The 19,471-nt window shown below is 38.4% G+C and overlaps 1 protein-coding gene across 20 annotated transcripts in view; it reads left to right on the top strand.

Moving 5' to 3' along the window:
- TMEM232 (transmembrane protein 232) overlaps positions 1-19,471 on the top strand; it is a 287,557-nt gene that overhangs the window by 31,278 nt on the left and 236,808 nt on the right. For 13 of the 20 annotated variants that reach the window (XM_010843766.1, XM_010843776.1, XM_010843768.1 and 10 more), the window contains one exon: positions 16,280-16,391. The exons of 6 other annotated variants lie outside the window; for them this stretch is intronic. In XM_010843766.1, the coding sequence (XP_010842068.1) occupies positions 16,280-16,391 (112 nt within the window). The remainder of the gene's footprint in view (positions 1-16,279; positions 16,392-19,471) is intronic. One more of the 20 variants, XM_010843778.1, reaches the window with a different exon arrangement.

Consider the following 19,471-nt stretch of genomic DNA (forward strand, 5'->3'; position numbering starts at 1 on the left):
GTTTTTCTCAGTAGTCATATGGATGTGAGAGTTGGACTATAAAGAAAGCTGAGCACCGAAGAATTGATGCTTTTCAACTGTGGTGTTGGAGAAGACTCTTGAGAGTCCCTTGGACTGCAAGGAGATCCAACCAGTCCATCCTAAAGGAATTCAGTCCTGGATATTCATTGGAAGGACTGATGCTGAAGCTCAAGCTCCCATCCTTTGGCCACCTGATCTGAAGAGCAGACTTATTTGAAGAGACCCTGATGCTGGGAAAGATTGAAGGTGGGAGGAGAAGGGGACAACAGAGGATGAGATGGTTGGATGGTATCACTGACTCAATGGACATGAGTTTGAGTGAACTCCGGTAGTTGGTGATGGACATGGAGGCCTGGTGTGCTGCAGCCCACGGGGTCGCAAAGAGTTGGACACGACTGAGCTGCATAGTCAGTTAACAGTCTAGTGATAGTTTCAGGTGAACAGTGAAGGGACTCAGCAATACACACACATGCATCCATTCTCCAAATGCCCTCTCATCCAGGCTGGCACATAACACTGAGGGTTCCATGTGCTATACAGTACGTTTCTGCTGGTTATCCATTTAAATATAGCAGTGTGTACATGACCTTCCCAAAGTCCTTAATGCCGCATCCCCTTGGCAACCAAGAGTTTGTTTTCTAAGTCTGTGAGTCTCTTTCTGTTTTGTAAGTAAGTTCATTTGTATTATTAATTCTGTCTTTAGTGACTAGTCATTTTTGTAATTTGGTTAAAAAAAATCTGTCTATACCACAAGATCAGGTGGATATTGTTATAAATTTTTTTTTTTAATCTTCCTGTTTTTTCTTTTAACATATATGGAAATGACTTTTGTTAATGATAAGTGAAGGTCCAATTCCTCATTTTTGTGTGCATACTTGATCAGTACTATGTATCAAAAAGAATATCTTTCTTCACTATTTTTCTAGCACAACTATTACATAAATCGTGTCCACACATAGTGGGTATGTTTCTGGGCTCTCTTTTCTATTTCACTGGTCTGTTTGTCCCTTATTATTATTATTATTTTGGCCACACTGTGCAGCTTGTGGATACTTAGTTCCCTGGACAGGGATCGAACTTGGGACCTTGCAGTGAAAGCACCAAGTCTGAACCACTGGACTGTTGGGGAATTACCTGTCCCTTTTTATATTAATACCAAGCTGCTTTAATCACTGTCATTTAGTGATAATATTTAATAGTCAATATGACACATTTTCCAAATTTCTTCTTCAGTAATAATCCTGCATATTACTTCTACTTGAAATTTTTATTTTATTGAGATGTAGTTCAAAATAATAGTTGCTGGCATAGAATATAGTGATTTAAAGTTTTTGGAAACTGTACTACTTTCAAAGTTATTATAATATTGGCTATATTCCCTGTGATGTACAATATATCTTTGTGGCTTGTTTATTTTATACATAGTAGTGTGTCCCTCTTAATACCCTACCTCGACCTTTCCCCACCTCTTTCCCTCTCCCCAGTGGTAATTGCTAGTTTATTCTCTCTACCTGTGAGTCTCCTTCTGTTTTGTTACATTTATATTTTTTACTTTATTTTTTATACTCAAAATATAAGCGGCAACATACAATATTTGTCTTTCTCTATCTGATTTATTTCAGTAAGCCTAATAACCTCCAGGTCCATGTTGCAAATAGGAAAGTTTCATTCATTTTTATGGCTGATTATTATTGCATTTAATGTCTATGTCACGTTTTCGATCCACTCATCTGCTGATGAGCACTTAGATCGCTTTCATATCTTGGTTGCTGTAAATGCTGCCAATGAATGTTGAGGTGCTTAATCTTTTCAAATTAGTGTTTTCATTTTCTTAGATGTGTACCTAGAAGTGGAATTGCTGGATCGTGTGGTAATTCTTTTTCAGTTTCTGAGGAACTTCCACATTGTTTTGCACCATGGCTGCACCAGTTTCATTCCCAGCAACATTGTACAAGGATTCCCTTTTCTCCACATCTGCATCTGCGTTCATTATTTGTGGTCTTTTTGATGATAGACGTTCTGACAGGTGTGAGGTGACATTTCACTGTGGTTGTGACTTGCGTTTCTCTGTTGAGTGGTGTTAAGCATCTTTACATGTGCCTGTTGGCCTGTATATTTTCTTTGGAATAATGTCTACTCAGGTCTTCAGCCTGTTTTTTAATCAAGATGCTTGTTTATTTTTGATATTGAGTTATATGAGCTGTTTGTGAATTTTGATTATTAATCCTTTATCTGTCTTGTCAGTTTCTCCTGTTCAGGAGATTATTTTTCACTTGGTTGGTGGTTTCCTTTCTTAAGTGAAGCTTTTACATTTAATTAGGTTCCATTTGTTTATTTTTGCCTCTGTTTCCTTTGCCTTAGGAGAAATATCCAACAGACATTTGCAATAATTTACATTGAAGAGTTTTCTATGATTCCTTCTAGGAGGTTTTTTTTTTTTTTTTACTTTTGTCTGTGCTGGGTCTTTGCTGTGCATGGGCTTTCTCTAGTGACAGCGAGCAGGGCTACCCTTCACTGCATCGCATGGGCTTCTCATCGCCGTGGCTTCTCTTGGGTGACTCCTCTCGCAGCAGCTCTAGATCATGGGCTTTAGAACATGGGGCTTCAGTAGCTGAGGCACAAGGGCTTAGTTGGCCCAAGTGAAAGCGAAAGTGAAATCGTTCAGTCGTGTCCGACTCTTTGCGACCCCACGGACTGTAGCCTACCAGGGTCCTCCATCCATGGGATTTTCTAGGCAAGAATACTGGTATGGGTTGCCATTTCCTTCTCCAGGGGATCTTCCGTACCCGGGGATCAAACCCGGGTCTCCCGCATTGCGGGCAGACGCTTTACCGTCTGAGCCACCAGGGAACCCTAGTTGGCCTAAGGTGTGTGAAATATTCCTGGACTAGGGATCGAACCGGTGTCCCCTGCATTGGCAGGCTAATTCTTATCCACTGTACCACCAGGGAAGTGCTCTGCTAGGAGCTTTATTTATTTATTTCCAGTATGGCATTTAGGTCTTTAATCCATTTTGAGTTAATTTTGTTTATAGTGTAAGAAAACATTTAATTCTTTTAAATGTGGCTGTTGAGATTTCCTAGCACCACTTACTGAAAAGACTACCTTTTCCCCTTGTATATTCTTGTCTCCTTAGTCGTAGATTAGTTGGCCATAAGTGTACAGGGTCGTTTCTGGGCTTTCTGTTCTTTCCCATTGATCCGTGTGTTTGTTTTTGTGCCAACACCATGCAGGTTTGATTACACGTGGCTTTTGTCTACATCAGATCATGTGGCAGTTCCAGCTCTATTCCTTCTCAAGATGTGTTTGGCCATCCAAGGTCTCTTGTATCTGCATGCAAAATAAAATCATTTGTTCTAATATTGAAAACTGCCATTGCATTTTGATATGGGTTGCATTGACTCTGTAGATTGTTTTGGGTAGTATGGTCATTTTCACAATATTAATTCTTCTGATCTATAAACACAGTATGTGTTTATGTTTGTGTTGTCTTTAATTTCTTCCATCAGTGTCATATATTTCCAATACAGGTGTTCTACATTCTTAGTTAGATTTTCTTTTTATAGAAGTGCTGTCTGTCTTTTCTTAGATTTATTCCTTTGTATTTGGTATTTTTGATCCTATTATAAGTTTTATGCACATTTTAAAATATATTTTCTCTAGCTATTGCCATTAGAAGGATAATTGATTTTTGTGTATTGATTTTTACCTAGAGATACCGCTAAATTCCCTCATTAATTCTAAGCATATTTATCACAGTCTTGATTTTAAAGGAATGCTATAAACATTTTGTGATTAAGCATGATTTTTTTCAAACTTTAACACTTAAGTTGTATTTTGTGTGTGTGTGTGTGTGTGTGTGTGTGTGTGTGTTTTAAATAGGCTTCATTACTATTTTAAACAGTTAATTTCCCTTTGTATTTTATTTATGGCTCATTATTTTCTTTTTCATTATTTGCTACTTCTCAGACTGGTTTTTCTTTTGCCATATGTATAACTTTTTGAATTTTCTTTAGTGAGATTTTGTTGTTGTTGTTAGTCTGAATGTATCTTTATTTTATTCTTGAAAGAAATGTTATTTTTGAAAGAAATTTAAAACTGAGTATGAAATTATCCTTGGTCTGTTATCACTTACATTGTTTTTTTCCCAGCACACTGATATCATTCCACTAACAGCTTCCATTTGTGCTGTTGGGAAGTTAGTTGATGTTTTGATGCTATTTCTTTAAAGGTTAATCTGTTTCCCCCAACTTTGGGTGCCTTAAAAAATTTCTTTTTCCCTTATATTCTGCAGTTTTACTCTGATGTGATAAATTATTAAAAAAAAAATATTCTACTGGATTTCTTGTACCCTTTGTATCTGTGGACTGTGTCTCTTTCATCATTCCTAAAACAGATTAGATATCGTTCCTTCAGTTATTACCTTTCTCTTTTTGTGAGACACTGGATTGAGTGCATATTAGACCCTCTCATTTTATATTTCATGTCTTTTACTCTTGTCCTCATTTTCCATCTTTTTGGTTTTTTTAATGTATTTTGAATAATTTATTTTGATATATGCTCTGTTTTCCACATGACTAATTCTCTCTTGTTACCAATTTATCCACTGAGTTTTTGAAAATATATTTTAAACTTCTAGCAGTTCTTTTATCTTTATTCAAATCTTCTATGTAGACCTATAGTTTCAGGTTGCCAGCACATATTTTTGAGCATATTGTGGAGATAAGTATGATGGTTTTATAATTTGTTGATAAGTCTTAAGACTGAGGTATGAATCTTGTTGAGATTGAGCATATATATATATATATATATATTTTTTTTTTTTCTTTCTCTTTCCTTCTCAGCTGAGCAGCAAAGTGGCTTTCTCTACGGCTCCCTGAGGTTGGAAGAAGAGATTAGGATTCGTCCTGACTGCTCTTACCTCAGATATTTAGTCAGACAATGTGGAGAGAGTCTCCTCCACAAGTCTCAGTTTCAGGTCTCAGCACCTTGAAAATCCTGGATTTTTTTTTTTTTTACTGTGCAGTCAGTTAGAAAACAGTTTGTCTTGTATCAGTGGCCTCTTGTATCAAAGTAAACCAGAGTCTCCCCCTGGGACCAGCTCTTTGAGATGAGGTGGAGACCTATGTTGCGTGAAGGGATTTTACCTTTTTTTTTTAATATGTTGCATGAATTGTCAGACCTCATACTGTATTTGCTCCACTTATTTGTCCTAGAAACAAGAGCTTTGCAGGCTTAGTGTGGCATCTGTTAAAAAATGCATGTAGGGCTCCGTGTAAATCCTTAAAGTGAGGTGCTGAAGTCCACACATTTCTGGACCAAAGAGGAGCATACAATCTTGCCGTGAATTACTGGTTCAGAACATACTATTTTGTTACTATTTTCTTTTATAACTAAGAAATGTTTTATCAAGGTGGACTATGGTCTTTTGCACTTTCTCCTTCATTTTAGAGATGGAAAAGACCAAAAGATTTTGAAGACTTGTATCAACTATACACATTTATTAGCTGACTGGAAAAAATTAAAAAGAATATAAATCTTACATTAGGAAGATTTAGTCAAATTATTAGATTATTTTACATCGGTATCATAGAAGCTGCTGGACTTTTTTTTTTCTACATCTGGGGAGTTATAGTCCTATAGTTTTCAAGGCTTTCTGAAATGTTAATAAACTTGAACTTTTCCCCTTTATCCACTACACCACCAGGGAAGTCCTTCTGCCCATTTTTTGATTGGGTTGTTTGTTCTTTTTATATTGAGCTGCATGAGCTATTTTATAGTTTGGATATTAAGCCCTTCCTCTCTGCCCAGCTCCTCTGTCCAGTGGGTTGCCATTTCCTTCTCCAAGGATCTTCCTGACCCAGGCATGACACCCGGGTCTCCTGCATTGCAGGCAGATTCTTTACCAATTGAGCCACTGGGGAAGCCTGTCAGTTGCTTAGTTTGCAAATATTTTCTCCCATTCTTAGGATTGTCTTTTCATCTCATTTATAAGGTTTCCTTTGGTGTGCAAAAACTTAAGTTTAGTTAGCTCCATGATGCCATCCAGCCATCTCATCCTCTGTCGTCCCCTTCTCCTCCTGCCCCCAATCCCTCCCAGCATCAGGGTCTTTTCCAATGAGTCAACTCTTCACATGAGGTGGCCAAAGTATTGAAGTTCCAGCTTCAGCATCAGTTCTTCCAATGGACACCCAGGAGTGATCTCCTTTAGGATGGACTGGTGAAAGGTTGTTGCTGAACCACGCAACGACGCTGGGATTCTTGGCCTCCAGAGGAGAAGAATTCAATCCAGGGCCAGAGATGAGGCTTGATTGCTCAGAGCTTTTGTGTAATAAAGTTTTATTAAAGTATATAGGAGATAGAGAAAGCTTCTGACATAGACATCAGAAGGGGGTAGAAAGAGTACCCGCTTGCTAGTGTTAGCAATGGAGTTATATACTCTCCAATGAATCCAAAGAATGTCTGGAGGTTGTAAAGATCTCACCAGACCTACTCCCATAATTTACATTTTAAGATAACAGGATTAGCCAGATGGTTTAATCCAGAGACTGTCCTCAGGCAGGATACATGATCTTAAGGACTATAGAGGGAAAAAAAAGTTTGTCCTTTCTCCTCCCTGAGAATTCCAGACCCCTCTCTCCTTGGGGACCCCTAGACTTCTTATCAACCTGCCTAGGAAATGACTCTCTCACTGGTTGGATCTCCTTGCAGTCCAAGGGACTCTCAAGAGTCTTCTCCAACACCACAGTTCAAAAGCATCAATTCTTTGGCGCTCAGCTTTCTTCACAGTCCAACTCTCACATCCATACATGACCACTGGAAAAACCATAGCCTTGACTAGATGGACCTTTGTTGGCAAAGTAATGTCTCTGCTTTTGAATATGCTATCTAGGTTGGTCATAACTTTCCTTCCAAGGAGTGTCTTTTAATTTCATGGCTGCAATCACCATCTGCAGTGATTTTGGAGCCCCCAAAAATAAAGTCTGACACTGTTTCCACTGTTTCCCCATCTATTTGCCATGAAGTGATGGGACCAGATGCCATGATCTTCGTTTTCTGAATGTTGAGCGTTAAGCCAGCTTTTTAACTCTCCTCTTTCACTTTCATCCAGAGGCTCTTTAGTTCCTCTTCACTTTCTGCCATCTTAGGCTATGAAATAAAAGGTGTATGTTGAGAAAAGAAGGTTAGCCAGGGGTAAAAAGTTAGAATTTCCAATTCCTTGGAGCTGCCATATTAAGCCCTGATTCCTTATCATGGTCTGCCACATGAAAGAGAAATAAGGTTCTATTTTGATTAATTTATCATTATTTTGCACTTTGCTAACAGTTAAACTGGTTTCTTTACCCTTGAAATAAATATTTTTAGGTGTTTCTTCAGTTGAATTTTCTAGAACAAAGCCTCCAAGCAGTGCTCCATAGCTTTGGTTTCATGTCAGCTTTTTTCTATTGCCAGATGACTAATTTACTGTGCAACTTAACAAGAATTAATTTGTTTTTAGGCCTTGATCCAGTTGGATAGGTAGGAAAGAGTTGGCTATAATGCCAGCATCCTGGGAGACTGTTGTAAAACGTAGTGAATCATTCCCTTGCTTGTGTACAGTACTGAAACATTGCCATTAATATTCCTTCACTGACCCCCCACTTTGTTCCCTCAGACTTGCTGATCACAGGCCCTAGCATCTCTGTCTCCACTTGAATCAGCTGGTTCTTAGGGTTTTCTGGCAGACACGCATCCAAGTTATAGAAGGTGAATGAGTGTTGCCGTGGTTCTATCCATTTCCTTCTGGGAGATTCTTTTGCCCTTACAATTTTGGTGAGATCTTCCCGAGTGTCCTTGATTTCATTAAACCATTATTTGTGGCATCAGAGGAAGATTAACTCATTTTCAAAGGAAAAGTCAGATTCATCTTAAACCATGCATGTATCAGTCATTGATTTTTGCTTTTCTTTGGCTAATAGGAGAAAGGACAGAGATAAAGTTCGAAGTTCTTTTCCAAGCAAAGGAATATAGGCAGCATTTGTCTATCTGTAGTAGTTAAATATGTCAGCTTGAGTACTGTTACCTGTGTGTATCTGTGTGTGTCCGCTCAGTCGTGTCTGACTCTTTGTGACCCTTACGGACTGTAGCGTGCCAGGCTCCTCTGTCCATGGGATTCTCCAGTCAAGAACACTGGAGTGGGTTGCCATTTCCTCCTCCAGCAGATCTTCCTGACCCAGGGATCGAACCAGTATCTCCTGGGTCTCCAATGCCAGCTAATTAATCCTTTTTGGTATTATTAATTACATTTAATAAACTTTAGAAGTCTAGATGTTTCTTACAGACAACCTTGAAAGGACCATTGAGTGTTAACAAATGCAGAATAGAATGGTTATAAATAGAGGAGCGTTCATTTAGAAAAGGAATTAGGTTTTTGTTCTTGTGAATAGTTTTCAGCCGTCAGTTTCTTCTAAACGGCTTTCTGCTCAGAACTCTGTATTAACGGCCCCCTTGCCCCTCACCTGTTTGGCATTTTCTTTATTAGTAACTATTAAGGAGGAGGGTTTGTGTTTTCAAGGCTTAAGACAGTATTCCATTTGCTGAGACTGAATCAAACTTTAAGACCTAAAGAAAAACAAGGACTTAATACAAACATATCAAACCATAGATATTTTTAGAAGTGGATCTGAGGCCTATATTTCCAGCCTCATACCGTAACGCCTCTTGCACATCCGTACTGTGAAGGTTCTGTAATCAGTTACACAGGCATCAGAAATGACCAAGTGCATTTTCAGTGTCTCATTTCAAAAGCCCAGATTCAAGATCAGTGCCTCAGGGCTGACACATGTGCAGAAGATATTTATAGAATAAATCTAAACATATGCCCATATCCCCAACTCTCTATTTATGCCCTTCAGATTACTCAAACTGTTCCTGAATCCCTTATACATTTAGTTGTATCATATACATACCTGAAAGGGCCAGACCATTCTTTAGTTATGCTGGTACTTATGGGTTTTAGGAAGCATCAGCCAGGTTAATTGTTATTTAAAATTTCAGTTCCATTTTCTTTACCTTCCCAAAACACCAAGCTTACCAAAAGTATAGTCAGATTGTTTGTTGATTTTATTAGCACTATGTTTAAAGCATGCAGTGTTTATTAGCACCATGAAATCTAGATTCTGGGTTTGTTTTCTTAATTTGTTTTTACTTATTTGTCCATTTGGCTGTGCTGGGTCTGAATTGCATCATGTGGGATCTTTGGCTGCAGCACGCCCACTCTTAGCTGTGGCATGTGGGTTCTAGTTACAAGGTCAGGGGTCATCTCCACACCCCTTGCTCTGGAAGCATGAAGTCTTAACCACTGGACCCCTGGGGACGTCCAAGCATACTGTTTCAGCTAGTCAAACTACTCTCTTAAAAACCTCCACTGACTTCCTGAACGTTATCTCTGGTGATATGTTCATTCACCCTTAGTCTTCATCTCTGCAAGATGTACGTTTTTGATCATGGTTTTCATCTTCAGTCTATTCTTCTTTGGTATCTCAGTCTAATATTGTTTGTTTGCAAGGAACAGGCACCTGTCCAACTTAAGCAAAAGAAAAATCCAGTGAAAGAATGCCGGGCTGTTTTGTGGAATGTGAGAGTGGAAGCTATAGCCAGGCCTCATTCATTCATTCACTAGTTAGTATGTGTTCTCCAAGAGACATTGGAGATAAAATGGTCAACAGACACAGTCTCTGGCTATACGAGGCTATACACTCAGGCTGTATATGAGCAAATAGTCCAACAAACATGGATCAAGGTTACAATGGCAAACAAGTAGCTCTGTGCTTTGCGGTATTTTGTTGTCTTGAATGACAACAAAAGCTACCTCATGGCTGTACATAAACTTTCAGCTCTGACATCACCTAATGAAGGTATTAGCTAATTATTTCAAATCCCTGGAGAGGGTTTAATTGGCCTGTGCTGTACTTAGTCACTCAGTTGTGTCCAACTCTTTGCGACCCCATGGACTGTAGCCTGCCAGGCTCCTCTGTCCATGAGGATTCCCCAGGCAAGATTATTGGACTGGATTGCCATGCCCTCCTCCAGGGGATCTTCCCAACTCAAAGATGGAACCCAGGTCTCCCGCATTGTGGGTGCATTCTTTACTGACTAAGCCACCAGGGAAGCCCAAGAATACTGGAGTGGGTAGCCTATCCCTTCTCCAGGGAACTTCCTGACCCAGAATCGAGCCGGGATCTCCTGCATTGCAGGCAGATTCTTTACCAGTTGAGCCACTGGGGAAGCCCTTCAGTTGGCCTAGCGAGAGTCAAATATCTATTGTGACTCTGTGAGCTAAGGCCAGGGCAGGGGAGGATGGAGCCATAGTGCTAATATAGAAGTTGGACCCCCTGGCTGAGCAGGGATTGTGAGTAATGGACAATTCTCATAGAGCTAACACCCCAAGTTGTATACTTGTTTGAATTCCACTGTACTATTTCCCTGAATCTCCTATCATATTTATCATTCTTTCCCTCTTGCCTCCCACCCATGGGATTTGTCCAAAGATCTCCGTTGATTCTTTTTTTTTCCCCCAGTACTCTTCCTCTTGAAATGTCATGGCTTTGAATACATAGGTGAACCCAAAATCTTTATTTCCAGGTCTTATCCACTTCCTTGGAGAAGGAAATGACAACCCACTCCAGTACTCTTGCCTCACAAATCCCATGGGTGGAGGAGGCTGGTAGGCTGCAGTCCATGGGGTTGCTAAGAGTCAGACTCGACTGAGTGACTTCACTTTCAATTTCCACTTTCATGCATTGGAGAACAAAATGGCAACCCACTCCATTGTTCTTGCCTGGAGAATCCTGGGGACTGGGGAGCCTGATGGGCTGCCCTTTATGGGGTTGCATAGAGTCAGACACGACTGAATCGACTTAGCAGCAGCAGCAGAAGCATCCACTTCCTAAAGCCTGCTTCACAAGTTCATTTGTATTATAGACCTCTCCACTCGGTGTCCCACAGGAGAGAGGATATATGTCCAGAATGGCACAGGTTATTTGCCCAAATGTTTCCATCTAATTGTCTTGATGCCATCTCTCTACTACTAATCATGTTGACTCATAGCCTTAAGGTTATCTCTATGTTCACCCTCAAAATTTCTTTTCTCACGTCTCATTAGTCATTGAGCCCTTTTGATTTAGCTTCCAACTCATTTCTCACATTCACTTATTTTTCCTCATTACTGTTTCCCAGACTGCCGTTCAGATCTTTATGACTTCTTATTTAAATTGTTAAAATAATTGCCCAACTGTTTACCAGTAGCCACTCCTCACTCCAGACCATACAAGGTTCGACTTTCAGTTTAGTCATCCTAAACCATTGCTGTAATCTCGTCACTCTTCTGCTGAATAATTCTCTTGTTTATCAGATAAGGCTCAGAAGTCTCTGTAAAATATAGAATTGGTACCCACTGCAACTAAGAGAATCTAACAATGACAGAAGTTTATTTGTCTGACTGTTGTCAGTCTAGAGCCGGTATGGTGATCTAGAACTTAGAGTCCTTTTAACCAGCTGGTCTGATGCATATGACTTACTCTTAGGGGCCTTTCATGTTCTATCATGGCTGCTGAGACTCTCAGTGATCAGAGTTGTGCTTCACGCGGCCAGAATAGAGGAAAGGCAGAGGAAGGGTTTGTATGCATTTTCAAGAGGCTTCCCAGAACTGATTTTTACTAGCTGAAACCTAGATATATGTGTGTGTCAAACTGCATGAAAGAGAACAGACATTGATGTAGGGAACTATAAGTCTACCACAGACTCCATTCAATGTCATTTATATTTGTCTCAACCTAACATTTCCATCTTCATTACCTATCTTGATTTTAAGCATTCTGTCTCTCTATGCTAGGTTCAAATTATTCTTTTTCGTTTCTAATTGTGTTAGGGTAAATTTGAAGTAACTATAAAAGGAAGTCTCTAATTTCAGAGGCTCAAGTCTGATAGAAGGGTTTTTATCTGACATGTGAACCAGTGGGTCTAGGCTGACTGGATAACTCTGCTTTTAGGGTCAGTGAGAAACTCAGGACCCTCATTATTTCATGGTTGTATTCATCTTCCTAATCAAAGCCAGTCAGCAGCATTTTTGTCTTCTGGTCCACTGGAAGGAGGAAAATGGTTTATTCTAGGGAAAGTGGCCTGTCTTTAAGTTAGAGGTGACCTGAAATTTGCATATGTTGTATCTGCTCACCACCTACTGGTTTGGTCCTGTGGCCATACCCAGCTGCCAGAAAGACTGGGAATATAGGCGCTAGCTGGACAGTCATCTGACCAGGAGGAAGCGTAGACAAGATTTTGAAAAGACAACTTCCCTTCTGTCACGTTCTGGTACCTGTCTGCACATCAAGGTAGCTCGAGTGCCATTTCTGCAAAGAAGCTCATTCTGAACATTTAACCAAAAACTGTGCTTCTTATAACTAATAGTTATCCAGAGCTGAATCTGTGCCAGAAACTAGACAATGTGTTCCACTTTAACGCTTTTCAAAATTCTACCAGTCTTGTCCTCATTTCCACAGGTGGAAAACTATAGCTCACACAGATTAAATGGGTAAGCAAAGATTATGTCCACAAGGGGTATTGGAATCATGATCTGTACTTCTGAGCTGCACTCAGGATTGTGTCTCCTGAGTGGAGTCCTGGGCATCTCCTTTATGTTGCATCATTTGTGATTTGTCTCAGTTCCTTCTTGGACTGTGAGCTCTTGAGCCCAGGCCTGATTCTTCTCTTAGCCTTCATTGTGTCTAGCAAAATATCTTGTATGTGAGAGGCTTTCATTAAATGTTTACTGAACAAATGAACTGTCAGCTTAAAAAAAGTTCTAAATTCACAGATAATGTAAATGAAGAACCATTTGGATTGGATATCCATGCAGTCTGAAGACTTCAGCATGTTTCTTTTATGTGAAAATTGGCATGATGACCTTACTCATGACCTGTTGTTCCACAGGACTGTGCTTACACACTTACAGTCAATTATATTTGTCTTTGTGAAATTCTTTGATGTTTTGAAGAAATTGGAATGTATGAAACTAAGATGTATTTTCCTTTAAAATGCCCATATTTACTTTATCAAGTTTTCTTTTGCTTCTTATCATGGGTTGTATTTATCATTAAATAAGCATTCATTTGTCTAAGAACCTCTATTTAAAATGGGAAAATAAATAGTTAAAACAGTTGTATTTATTTCCCATTAAATATTTGTTGACATGAGCTGTTGGAGACCAATTAAAGTACTCAATATCTGTATAGAAAGCTGGGAAGCATTAGCTTTCCATATTTTTAATGATTCATTACAGGCCACAGCCATATTGAAAAATAATTGATAAAACTAAAATTATTTAAAAGTATAATCTAAGCATAGAAATTGAATTGGATATTTTCTTCCTGAGGCTTTACTGTGCTTTAGAAGTAAAATTACAAAAATGCATTTTCCTTAGAGCCCATATAAAAGGTGAGATAAATATCTAATTTCAAAAAATATATTTTTAACTTGTATTTGAAACCCCTAGATACTGTCTATGTGTGTGTCTGTGTTCTGTGGTTGTCGGTAGGGAAATCTGCTTAAATAAGATGGTTTAATTTGAGTTTCCCTATTTTACAATGTTGACCGTGGTTTCACACAGTTATGGATTTCTTCTCTTGTTAGTTATCTGTTCAAGACTTCTGTTTCTATTGCTTGGGAGTTCCTTTTGTATTCTGGTTATATTATGGATATGAGCCCTTTGTCAGTTACATGTCTTGAAAATATGTTCTACCATTTGAAGTTTTGCCTTTTAATTCTCTTATGATGTCTATAAATATGCTTACAAGTAGAGATGGTAATCAAATATTTAACTGTGAAAATAGTGTGGAGATTGATAACTCAGTGTGCAGCTACCAAATACCAGGCTTATGTACAAGAATTTTAAGAAATTACAGTATCGCTTAGCATGGAAGGAATGGGAATTTGTCAAAGAAATTGTTATTTGTTGTGTACATCCATACTACTGCATATTAGGATCAGATGAACTTGAGTAATGTCTGAAAAATTTAATGAAGAAAACATGCTACAGTGTTAATTACATGGTTCTATTTGTTAAAAAGAGTCACACAGCTTGGTTTGTTTGTGAGCATTGATCTTGGCTGTTTCTGATGGGTAGAGTTGGAGACAGTCATGTTGGGAGGCCCCCCTGAATGTTCAGTTTGTTATAAACAATACTGTTGCGTTAATACTTTTAAAAAATCTAATTTCTAATGAAATTTAGAAAAATTTCAGTGGATAAAGGGACTATCTTATTTTTATTCCCATACCCCTCTGTACAAAGGGGAAAATTAAAGCTATTTTGGACTCTTCATGCAGAGTAGGTCCCTGTTGATCAAAGACATGTCATCCCAGATGACTGTTGAGAGATTTCAGCCAACCTTTACCATGTCTATCAAAGCACATATTTCCAAGAGCAAGAGAATAGAAAGTCAAGAATGAACTTGTCCATTTCACATGCCCGATTCTAGTAGACTCTGTGCATTCCTCGCCTCGACTCTTCCGCTGTTTTACTATGTGCTTGAGGGCAAGGTTGTTTGCTGGTTTCATCATGGATCCTAGTTCCAAGGTTAGTGCTTGAAACAGAGACAGTAAATGCTTGCTGACTGACTGAATAAATGCGTATTTTAGGGTGGTAGTTAAGGAGTTTGTCATTTCTTTAATTGCTCCTCACCGGGTTATCTATTTGGTTCTAGTTTATAGAGCACCATGCTTTTAAAATCTCTGCTTATCCTGTGATTGTGCAACACTGTGATTACTTTCACATACATCTGTCTTCCCAATAGGACTGTGAGTCACTCAGGGGCAAAAGTCTGATTTTTATTCATGTTTTTTTCTATATCCCACAGAGCAATTAATTCAGAAAATTATAAATACAGTAGGTTGTTGAAAAATGTGTTTTATTCTCTCAGATCAGTGCTTTTAATAGTATGACTCCAACAATTATTTTATCACACAAGCAACTCATTGATTCTACTATCAATTTTCTATTCCTCTGATATCACTTTGATCCCATGCTGTTTTAAACTCTGATACATCATTATAATCACTTTATTCATTCTCTTGCATACAGCTTCAGCTTTCCTCACTTCTCTTTAAAATACTTGTCTACTCTCTCTACACTTTGCCCATGGGGTGCTTCCCATTCAAAAGACATTAAATACCTTATGTGTGCTAATGACCCAAAATTTATATATTTAGCTTGAACCTTCCCCCCAGGTTCAGACTCCTATGTCTAACTGCTTGCTCTGCATCTTTGTTTGGATGGCCATGGTCACCTCAAAACACGTCCAGTGCTGAACTTATTCTCTGCCCTCACCCCAAATCTGTTCCTCCAGCAACCTTTCCCATCTTGGTAAATAGCAATTCCATCCTTTCAGTTATTCAGTTCAGTCACGACTCCTTTTGTTTTTCCTCTTCTGCCTATCTCTAATTCATTGGGCAGTCTGGTCGGAGTTAATGTCAAAATATACCCGTTATCTGGACTCTCCCCTTTAATTATTTTCTCTAATTCTGATCCAAGCCAGATTACCTCTCACCTAAGCTTGTGTGTGCTCTCTTGCTACCTGCCCAAACTCCAGGCTCTCAGCACAGCATCAGGATGATCCAGTTAAGACGTAAGTTGGATCACGCCACTCCGCTTATCAACAGCCTGCGGCGGCTTCCTGTCCCACCCAGAGTTGATCGGGCTCACTGCCGCCTCTCTGACCTTGCTACATGCACCTTTTCTTTCCTGCCTACTTTTCTTCAGCCGTAGTCAGGCTGATTCCACTTTCTTGGAGGGAATAATGTTTTAGTTTAAATTGAACCAACACTGAAATATGTGAGGAGATAAATTAGTTTTCAGCATAATGACACGATGCTGGATTTTACCTATAAAGAAGACAAATACCAGTATGACTTCTGGCAGCTATGATACAGGGTTTTCTTTTTCAAGGGGCTAAAATTTCTTTGATATCATGAGAATTATGTTTCTCAACCAAGAGTATGATAAGATTAATCTAGGAGGCCTGGGAGAGAGATATATATATATAAATAATATGTTACATATATCTGCATAGATATATTACTTTACTGATTTTTGTGTGTGTGAGACTTTCTCATTAAGGTAATTTTTAAGGAAACATAATACTTAGCCACTGAAAGTTTGATTAATTGAAATTTGGAAGTCATAGCTATAATTACTGTTTGTTTTTTTTTTTTTCTTTTTCTGGTTTAGGCCACCATTTTCAATCACAAAAGAATTCATCTTGAGATTCAATCAAACAAAAAATCCCAAAGAGGAGGAAGAACTATTGGACATAGCTAGAAAAAACATTATCAAATGTAAGGTAATGGCTGTCTGATTACTTAGTGTGTGAACTTTCTCTTCCAGTTGGTGGATGATTACATGTTCTAAAATGTTGAAAGAAAAAATAAGGATACATATTTCTTTAGTTATAAGTAGACATAGTTAAAAATACTAAATACAAATTAATATTAAAGATTATGACCAAATTATTCAATGTCAAATGGCTTTTGGATGAAAATTATTCATAAATTATTGGGGAATACAGCTGTTGACACTAGTCCAAGAGTTCACATCAAAATATCAAAGGCTGGTAAATAAATATTTATTTATGAAAATTCTACATTTGACTGAAAAAAATGTTAACAAACATATCTTGTTTTTTTTTTTTTTTTAAAAAAAGGACAGAAAGGCCTCCTAAACATTCACTATACATTCACAGAGGACTCTGTTCTTTCTCTGTAACAAACTATTCACCTAGCCTGTTAAATACATTCTTTAAGAATATATCATTAATTCACAAACTTTCAAAGAATATCAAAACAGAATAGAAGGTAAAATAAATCTTTGTTTTACCTTTTCTTAATTAGATACCATTTAAGTTTTGACAGAGAAATAATATGCACATGATTTTGCTATAATACTAAATGACTGGTGAAATAAAAAACTGCACAAAACAAATGAATAAATTAAGCCATCTTTTTTGGTGGCAGTTATTTCCCAGTATTTTATTCGTGGTTTACCATATATTTAATTTTTAAAAAATCCATGGAAAATGTTGATTAAAAAAAAGAATTCAACATCCATTCATGATTAAAACTCTCACCAAAGTGGGTATGGAGGGAGCATATCTTAACATATTACAAAGCCATTTATGATAGCCCACTGGTGGCTCAGACAGTAAAGAGTCTGCCTGCAATGTGGGAGACCTGGTTCGATCCCTGGGTTGGGAGGATCCCCTGGAGACAGGAACAGCTACACACTCCAGTATTCTCGCCTGGAGAATCCCCGTGAACAGAGGAGCCTGGCAGGCTACAGTCCATGTGGTTGCAAAGAGTCAGACACGACTGAGCGACTTTCGCTCTTCACTTTCACAGTCAGTGTAATACTCAGTGGTGAAAAACTGAAAACCTTATCCCTAAATTCTGGAACACAACAAGGTTGTCCCTCCTACCACTTCTATTCAGCATAGTGTTGGAAGTTCTAGACATTGCAGTCAGACAAGAAAAGGAAGTAAAAAGTATCCAAATTGAAAGAGAAGAGATAATACTCTCATTGTGTGCAGATTACCTGATACTCTATACCTTAAAGCCACCACACAAAAGCTACCAGAATGGATAAATGAATTTGGCAAGGTGGTAGGATACAAGATTAATATATAGAAATCTGTTACCTTTCTTTGCACTAACAAGGAGATATCAGAAAGAGAAAACAAAAGAAAAGAAGCAAAGCCATTTAAAATTGTGTATAAAAAAAATTACCCTAGAAATAGACATGACCTAGGTGATTAAAGACTTGCATGCTGAAAACTATAAAACATTGGTGAAGGAAACTGAAGATGACTCAGCAATGGAAAAGTATCCAATGCTTTGGTTTAGAAGAATTAGTATTGATAAAATAGCCATACTACCCAAAGCAATATACAGATACAGTGCAATCCCTATGAAATTACTCATGAGATTTTTCACAGAGTTAGAACTAAATCCTGAAATTGATATGGAACCACAAAAGACCCAGAATTGCCAAAGTAATCCTGAGGAAAAAAGGACAAAGCTAGAGGTATAACCCTTGCAGACTTTAGACAATACTACAAAGCTATAGTAATCAAAACAGTGTGTTATTTGCAAAACAGACAGATGGATCAGAGGAATAGAAGAGAGAACCCAGAAGTAAATCCACACACCTACAGTTAATCTTCAACAAAGGAGGCAATAATTATACAATGGACAGTCTTTTCAGCAAGTGTGTTGGAAATACTGGGCAGCCACATGTAAATTAACAAAGTTAGAACATACCCTCACACCATAAACAAAAGCAAACTCAAAATGACTTAAATACTTAAACATAAGACATGAAGGACTTTTAACTATAAGACATGACACCACAAAAGCCCTAGGAGAGAACACAGACCAAACATTCTCTGAAATAAATTGCACCAGTGTTTTCTTAGGTTAGTCTCCCAAGGCAATAGAAAGAAAAACAAAACCAAACAAATGGGACCTAATCAAACCTAAAAACTTTTGCACAGCAAAGGAAACCATTCACAAAATGAAAAAGATAACTTACAGACTGGGAGAAAATATTTGCAAGTGATGTAACTGCTGCTGCTGCTGCTGCTGCTAAGTCACTTTAGTCATGTCCGACTTTGTGCGACCCCATAGACGGCAGCCCGCCAGGCTTCCCATCCCTGGGATTCTCCAGGCAAGAACACTGGAGTGGGTTGCCATTTCCTTCTCCAATGCATGAAACTGAAAAGTGAAAGTGAAGTTGCTCAGTCGTGTCCGACTCTAGCGACCCCATGGTTTGCAGCCCACCAGGCTCCTCCGTCCATGGGATTTTCCAGGCAAGAGTGCTGGAGTACTGACAAGGGATTAATTTCTAAAATATGCAAACAGCTCGTGAAGCTGTTTAAATTAAAAAAAAAAAAAAACCCAATCAAAATATGGGCAGGGATCTAACTAGACTTTTCTTCAAAGAAGACATACAAATGACCAACAGGCACATGAAAAGATGCTCAACATCACTAATTATTAGAGAAATGTAAATCCATACCATAATGAGGTATCACTTCATGCTGGTTGGAATGATCTTCATCAACAAGTCTACAAATGCAGGAGAGAGAGTAGAAGAAAATGAACCCTCCTACACTGTTGGTAGGAATGTAAATTGGTGCAGCCACTGTGAAAAATGGTATGGAGTTTCCTTAAAAACTTAAAATTGAGTCACCATATAATCCAGCAATTCCACTCCTGGGCATGTATCTGGAAAAGATGAAAAGTCTAATTCAAAAAGATATATGACCCCAGTGTTCACAGCAGCTCTATTTACAATATCCAAAACATGGAAGCAACCTAAGTGCCCATTGATAGATGAATGGATAAAGAAGATGTGATATATATGTGT

This window comes from Bison bison, unplaced genomic scaffold, assembly GCF_000754665.1.
Source record: "Bison bison bison isolate TAMUID 2011002044 unplaced genomic scaffold, Bison_UMD1.0 scf7180017864189, whole genome shotgun sequence".
NCBI lineage: Eukaryota > Metazoa > Chordata > Mammalia > Artiodactyla > Bovidae > Bison > Bison bison.